The following is a 7,636-nucleotide window of genomic DNA, read 5'->3' as shown; positions in this document are numbered from 1 at the left end:
CCCCCCCCCCACCTTGATCCCTGTCCCCGCAGGACCTGTGGCTGCCTTACTTCAACGTGACCACAGATATCACCGCCTCAGCCATGCGAGTTCACAAAGATGGTGGGTGTCCCTGCCCAGCCTGCAGCAACCGCTGACACCACGTGGGGTTGGGGGGATGCTTCCGGGAGGGCCGCTGAACATCTGGGACGTTGTTAACACGAGTGACCGTCCACCCTGGCCCGATCGCCGACCACTAACCGCCACCCACTAATGCCCTGGAGACCCCCAGGTACGTCCGTCCTCGGCGGAGGGGAGCAGGGAGACTCGTCGGGCGCCTTACCCCGCTCACGCCATCCCCACAGGCTGTGTGTGGCGTTACATCCGGGCCAGCGCCTCCTACTGCCCCTACCTGCCCCCACTGTGCGACCCCAAGGACGGGCACCTGCTGGTGGATGGGTGCTACGTTAACAACGTCCCAGGTCAGCAAGCCCGCCGGGCTGGCCGGGCCTCCGGAGTGTCTGAGCGTGTCTGTGCGTGTCTGTGTCTGTGTGTCCCACCGCGCAGGCTCCCTGTGGCGGTATGTGCGCGCCAGCATGACGCTATCGGGCTACCTGCCGCCGCTGTGCGACCCCAAGGACGGGCACCTACTCATGGATGGCGGCTACATCAACAACCTGCCAGGCAAGTGGCTGCCCGCACCACCCGCTCACGCAAGCACCTCCCGCACCATACACACACGCATGGGCACACAGACAGGCTCAATGACGGGACACATGCCCAAGCCACCCATGCAGGGGTGCAGACACACACGCGCACACATACAGTCATGTACACAAGATGATACATGGATGTGCCTGTGGACAGCGACATGTGCGATTGAAATCTACATCCTGGCCGGGTGCGGTGGCACAGCCTGGAATCCCAGCACTTTGGGAGGCCTGAGGCAGGCAGATTACCTGAGGTCAGGAGTTTGAGACCTGCCTGGCCAACATGGTGAAACCCCGTCTCTACTAAAAATACAAAAAATTAACCAGGCATGGTGGCGGGCACCTGTAATCCCAGCTACTCAGGAGGCTGAGGCAGGAGAATCACTGGAACCTGGGAGGCGGAGGTTGCAGTGAGCCGAGGTTGTGCCATTGCACTCCGCCCTGGGCGACAAGACTGAAACTGCGTCTCAAAGAAAAAAAAAGAAATCTACATCTACCTGCTGGCGTGCTGTGTTAAGCACAAGTGGATGTATGTACAAGAGGGACAGGTGCCCATGTCCACATGCACATCAGGGGACATGCAGGTGGAATGCAACATTCATATGTGTGCACACTGGCTACACACACACATGCTTTCGGGGGCAGGTAGAGCTCACACACGTGTACACACAGGTACATGTGCACAGATGAACACGTGTATCGGTGAAATAGGGCATTTGCCCATGTATGCCAGTCTGTCCCACTTGTCCTTCACGTTCCCTCAAACATGCAGGGATGTGCACACACGTAGATAGGATGCGGCACCTCTGACCAAGTTAAGCCATGCCTGCCACCTTTATGGGTGCAGGTGAGAGGTGGGCAGGTACACAACTTAAAATTTCACACCCCAGAAGTGTGCATACACGAATAGACGTGTACGCTAGCTGCACACATACTCACAATCTTATAGGACGGGGTGGGCAAACTATGGCCCACAGGCTGAATCCTGCCCTCCGTTTGACTGTATAAATAAAGCTTTATTGAGCCGGGCACAGTGGCTCATGCCTGTAATCCCAGCACTTTGGGAGGCTGAGGCGAGTGGATCACTTGAGGTCAGGGGTTCGAGGCCAGCCTGGCCAACATGGTGAAAACCCGGTTTCTACTAAAAATACAAAAATTAGCCAGGTTTGGTGGTGTGTGCCTCTACTCCCAGCTACTCGGGAGGCTGAGGCAAGAGAGTTGCTTGAACCCAGGAGGTGGAGGTTGCACTGAGCCCAGATCGTACACTGCACTCCAGCCTGGGCGACAGAGCGAGACTCTCTCAAAAAATAAAACAAAACCTCCCCACACCTGACCTCCCTCCTCAACTTCAGTTGCATTATTTCCATTCCCTGTACATGACAGCATGTTGTTTGCATGTGTGGGTTTTTTTGTTTTTGTTTTTTGTTTTTGCATGATCATTTGTATACGGTGTCTGTGGGACTGGGTTGAACATCTCTGCCCCTGGCCCCTGAGGGGAGCAGCCCGCTGACCCCTCTGGCCCCACAGCGGACATCGCCCGCAGCATGGGTGCCAAAACAGTCATCGCCATCGACGTGGGGAGCCAGGACGAGACGGACCTCAGCACCTACGGGGACAGCCTATCTGGCTGGTGGCTGCTGTGGAAGCGGCTGAATCCCTGGGCGGACAAGGTGAAAGTTCCAGACATGGCTGAAATCCAGTCCCGCCTGGCCTACGTGTCCTGCGTGCGGCAGCTAGAGGTTGTCAAGTCCAGCTCCTACTGCGAGTACCTGCGCCCGCCCATCGACTGCTTCAAGACCATGGACTTCGGGAAGTTCGACCAGATCTATGTGAGTGGGCAGGAGTGGCATGGCGCCTGCATAGGTGGTCCAGCAAAGCTTTGCTACTTAAAGCTCAGAGCAGTGTGAGGGGGAGGAATCCAGGAGGAATCCAGGAATCCCATCTGGAATCGGTGGAAAACAGATCAGTGATCAATTAGTGATGTCTGCAGGGGATGTGGTGGGGGTGTGGCTGTGCATGTGCTGTGTATGAACTTTCTCCTTATGGGCCAACTGCCCCCCCGGAAGCACTGTATAGTGATTTCTAATGCCATTTCTGCATTGGTGGGAATGAGAATAGTGATGAAGTAGTAATGTCTGCCACAGGTCCAGGGGAGGGATGTAGCAGTGTGTGTGTTATGTGCCACTGACCCTGAAAAATGTGCCATAGCCCAAGCCAATTGAAATTGATCAGGGGGCCAGGCATGGTGGCTTATGCCTGTAATCCCAGCACCTTGGGAAGCTGAAGTGGGAGGATTGCTTGAAGCCAGGAGTTCAAGACCCACCTGGGCAACATAGCAAAACCCCATCTCTACAAAGATTAAAAATAAAAAATTAGCTGAATGTGCACACCTGTCACCCCAGCTACTCGGGGGGCTAAAGTGGGAGGATCACTTGAGCCCAGGAGTTCAAAGCTGCAGTGAGCTATGATTGCATCACTGCACTCCAGCCTGGGAGACAGAGCAAAACTCTAAGAAAAAGAAAGGGCCAGGCACAGTGGCTTATGCATGTAATTCCAGCATTTTGGGAGGCCGAGGTGGGCAGATCACTTGAAGTAGGGAGTTCAAGACCAGCCTGGTCAACAAGGTGAAACCTCGTCTCTACTAAATATACAAAAAGTAGCCAGGTGTGGTGCCGCATACCTATAGTCCCAGCTGCTTGAGAGGCTGCAGCAGGAGAAATCGCTTGAACCTGGGAGGCAGTGGTTGCAGTGAGCCAAGATTGTGCCACTGCACTCCAGCCTGGGTGACAGAGTGAGACTCTGTCTCAAAAAATAATATTAATTTAAAAAATTAAAGATGAAAATAATAAAAAAAATTTTTAAAAAGAAAAATTGATCAATAGCTGCCGCCCAGAAGCCCTGAGTCTGAGAAGAAATATGTGATGTCCCTTGTGGGCTCACTGGGATACCATGCCATGAGAAATACAAGATGTTTGCTGTGGGCTTGGGAGATGGCAATATCCGCAGATGTACTGCCTGTTTGCAGACTTCAAAATAAGCTCATGTATCACCAGTTTGTGTTATTTGCTACCCAACACCCTGCATGGGGCTGAGTGGGAAAGAACATGGAGAGATTGATTGGTAATGTCTGTCAAGCGCAGGACAGGGGATGTGTGGGCGAGTGTGCTATGTGCAGCTGACTCTGAAATAGGTTTAGTCTCAAATGCCAACTCCCCCAGAGCATCAGGCTTTTAAGGGGCCAGAGAAGGGGCAGACAGAGTGGGGACAAGCAAAACGGAGTTGCAGACATGGACCCAGCCCCTCACTTCCCGCAGGATGTGGGCTACCAGTACGGGAAGGCAGTGTTTGGAGGCTGGAGCCGTGGCAACGTCATTGAGAAAATGCTCACAGACCGGCGGTCTGCAGACCTTAATGAGAGCCGCCGTGCAGACGTAAGCCTGTGATGCCCCCGGGGCCACTCTGACTCCAGTGATTCCAGAACCCAAGCCCCCTTAAAGTCTCCCCCAAACCTCAGATGACCCCATATATCTCTGGGTTTTGCTGAGCTCTCAGACCTCCGCTGACTTCAGAGAGTTCCCACCCTAGGATCTCCTCTGAGCCCCCAGTGCACCACTAGGCCCCCCAGGGGCCCCAAGACTCTGTGGGCCCCCCCTAGGAGCCTCACCAATGTCACCCCACAGGTGCTTGCCTTCCCAAGCTCTGGCTTCACCGACTTGGCAGAGATCGTGTCCCGGATTGAGCCCCCCACAAGCTATGTCTCCGATGGCTGTGCTGACGGTGAGGGGCCCAGGGGACCCCCAAGAGGGAGGGGAGTGGCTGGAGATGACAGGCCAGCCCTGATCCCCTCACCCATGCCCTGCTTTCCAATTCTAGGAGAGGAGTCAGATTGTCTGACAGAGTATGAGGAGGACGCTGGACCTGACTGCTCGAGGGACGAAGGAGGGTCCCCGGAGGGCGCAAGCCCCAGCACTGCCTCCGAGATGGTGAGAGTGGGTAGCCCAGGGTCCTCTCACATCCCCCAGAGAGTCATGAGTACAGTTGGAGGGATGTATTTGAGATCCTGTGTCCTGGGTGCTGGCTGACATGTGCGCAGTGACGTATCAGTGTCCTGTGCTGGGTGACGTGTGTGTGACCTGTCCCTGCAGGAGGAGGAGAAGTCGATTCTCCGGCACCGACACTGTCTGCCCCAGGAGCCGCCTGGCTCAACCACAGATGCCTGAGGACCTCGCCAGGGGTCACCCCCTTCCCCCCGCCCCTGGACTGGGCTGGGGATGGCCCTGTGGGGGTAGCTCACTCCCCCTCCTGCTGCTATGCCTTGACCCCCGGGGCTCACACACTGGACCGACCTGCCCTGAGCAGGGATGCCGTGTTGCACTGACGACTTGACCAGTCCCCTCCCCCAATAAACTCACCTCTTGGAAATGACCTCCTGTCGTCTTTAGGTTGGGGAGCCACCTTCTGTGCTCAGGATGGCTGGGGCTGGGGTCTGACACCACCTGGTGCTTGCCCCCCACAGGAAGTGCCTTTCTAGAATCCACACGGAGCCCCACTAGGTTCTTGTCCCCACTCTGCCCCTTCTCTGGCTCTCAGAAGCCAGTGCTGACTCCAGACCACAGGACCAAACATTCCATGCCACCCTCCCCGGCTCACAGGTGCTCTTGGAGGCCCGATGTGGCACCCCTCAATTTTTTTTTTTTTTCCTTTGAGACAGTCTCTCTCTGTTACCCAGGCTGGAGTGCAGTGTCATGATCTCTGCTCACTGCAACCTCCGCCTCCCAGGTTCAAGCGGTTCTCCTGCCTCAGCCTCCTGAGTAGCTGGGATTACAGGCAGCTGCAACCATGCCCAGCTAAATTTTATGGGGTTTTGTTTTGTTTTGTTTTTTAATTTTTGAGACAATGTCTCTCTCTGTTGCCTAGGCTGGAGTGCAGTGATGCAATCTCAGCTTATTGCAGCCTCCCGCTCCTGGATTCAAGCGATTCTCATGCCTCAGCCTTCCAGATAGCTGGGGCCACAGGCGAGCACTACCATGCCTGGCTAATTTTTGTATTTTTCTTAGAGATGGGGTTTCACCATGTTGGCCAGGCTGGTCTCAAACTCCTGGCCTCAAGCCATCCACCTGCCTCAGCCTTCCAAAGTGCTGGGAATACAGGCGTGTGCCACCACACCTGGCCTTAATTTTTGTATTTTTAGTAGAGATGGGGTTTCACCATGTTGCCCAGGCTGGTCTCAAACTCCTGACCTGAAGTGATATGCCCACCTTGGCCTCCAAAGTGCTGGGATTACAGACGTGAGCCGCCTTGACCGGCCAGAACTGTTTTCGTTTTTATGACTGAATGATATTTCATTGTGTGAATGGACCACGTGGTGTTTATCGGTTCATATGTTGGACACTTGAGTTGCTTCCACCTTTTGGCTATGGTGACTCATGCTGCTGTGAACGCAGGTGTACAACTATCTGGATCCCTGCTTTCAGTTTCCTTGGCTAGATGCCCAGGAGTGGAATTGTTGGGTCATATGGAGATTCTGCGTTGAATTGAGGAAACGCCAAAGTTTTCCATAGCGGCTGCACGGTTTTACATTCCCACCGACTGTCAGTGCCTCGAACTGTCAGCACCATGGACAGGGATGGTGCTGTCCGAGGTGCTACTGACGCCCCCTCTGTGTCTTTCCCTCCAAGCCCCCCGATATCCCTGCGCCCTCCAGATCTCTGGGTTTTGAGGGTGGAGGGGGACATTAAGGGGAAAGTTCAGTCCATAGTTCGGCACCTACTGGTGTCTGCATCTTAACTGGCTCTCGTTCCCCACTGGCTCACGAGGCTCCAGTTGTACCAGGCTTTATTTTATTCCTCAAATTCTCCATCGATTCCTGGCTCAAAATCTGGAATTGGGCTTTTTACTCCCTGTGTAGCTGACTAAGCCTGTCCTCAATTGTCACCTCGTCAGACTGTGTACAGTAACTTCCCTGTCCCTGTTGGCCCCATCTCCTTGCCTTTAAAGCACTTCATTAGTCACCGTTGCTTCACTTGTTTTTATTGTTTTAGTTGTTTATTATTACTATTATTATTATTATTATTATTTTGAGTCAAGATCCCACTCTGTCACCCAGGCTGGAGTGTGGTGGTGCGATCACAGCTCACTGCAGCTTTGACCTCCTGAGCTCAAGTGATCCTTCCACCTCAACCTCCTGAGTAGCTGGGACTACACGTGTGAGTCACCACACCCAGCTATTTATTTATTTATTTATTTATTTATTTATTGTAGAGATGGGAGTCTCACTATATTGTCCAGGCTGGTCTCAAACTTCTGGCCTCAAGCGATCTGCCTGTCTTGGCTTCCCAAAAGTGATGGGATTATAGGTATAAAACTTTTTTTTTTTTTTTTTTTTTTGTTGAGACAGAGTTTCACTCTGTGCCCAGGCCTGGGAGTGGCCGGTGGTCGCCATCTCGGCTCCTGCCAACCTCTGCCCTACCCAGGTTCAAGCCTAGGTCCTGCCTCAGCCCCAAGTTGCTGGATTACAAGGCACCCACCACGCGCACCCACCCTGGCTAAGTTTTCATATTTTAATAGAGATGGGGGTTTCACCATGGTGGCCCATGCTGAGTCTCTACTTCCCTGACCTCAGGGATGATCTGGCCTGCCTCAGCTCCCAAAGTGCTGGGATTACAGGTGTGAGCACACACCTCGCCTCAAGTTTTTTAATTAACTATTTATTTATTTATTTATTTATTTATTTATTTAAGACAGGATCTCACTCTTTTGCCCAGGCTGGAGTGCAGTGCTGCAGTCATAGCTCACTACAGCCTCAACCTCCCAGCCTCAAGCGATGCTCCCACCTCAGCCTGCCAAGTAGCTGGGACTACAGGCGCGTGCCACCAGGCCTGGCTAATTTTTAAACATTTTTTTTTTTGTTAGAGACAAGGGTCTCGCTATGTTGTCCAGGCTGTTCT

At 53.6% G+C, this 7,636-nt stretch overlaps 1 protein-coding gene across 8 annotated transcripts in view; it reads left to right on the top strand.

The window, feature by feature from the left end:
• The window catches only part of PNPLA6 (patatin like domain 6, lysophospholipase), a 26,906-nt gene extending 21,793 nt beyond the window's left edge, over positions 1 to 5,113 (top strand). For 6 of the 8 annotated variants that reach the window (XM_017879981.1, XM_017879983.1, XM_017879980.1 and 3 more), the window contains 7 exons: positions 33 to 102; positions 547 to 663; positions 2,217 to 2,518; positions 4,004 to 4,120; positions 4,370 to 4,466; positions 4,563 to 4,672; positions 4,835 to 5,113. In XM_017879981.1, coding sequence (XP_017735470.1) covers positions 33 to 102; positions 547 to 663; positions 2,217 to 2,518; positions 4,004 to 4,120; positions 4,370 to 4,466; positions 4,563 to 4,672; positions 4,835 to 4,909 — 888 coding nt within the window. In that variant the 3' untranslated portion in view covers positions 4,910 to 5,113. Of the gene's footprint in view, positions 1 to 32; positions 103 to 344; positions 462 to 546; positions 664 to 2,216; positions 2,519 to 4,003; positions 4,121 to 4,369; positions 4,467 to 4,562; positions 4,673 to 4,834 lie in introns of all 8 variants that reach the window. The other 2 variants (XM_017879978.1, XM_017879984.1) reach the window with 2 other exon arrangements.
• The last annotated feature ends 2,523 nt before the right edge of the window (positions 5,114 to 7,636 follow it).

The sequence above is a fragment of the Rhinopithecus bieti genome, unplaced genomic scaffold, assembly GCF_001698545.2.
Source record: "Rhinopithecus bieti isolate Rb0 unplaced genomic scaffold, ASM169854v2 scaffold_10589, whole genome shotgun sequence".
Taxonomy (NCBI): Eukaryota; Metazoa; Chordata; class Mammalia; order Primates; family Cercopithecidae; genus Rhinopithecus; species Rhinopithecus bieti.
Note: the sequence above shows the minus strand (reverse complement) of the source record. Positions and strands in the feature narration are given on the sequence as shown.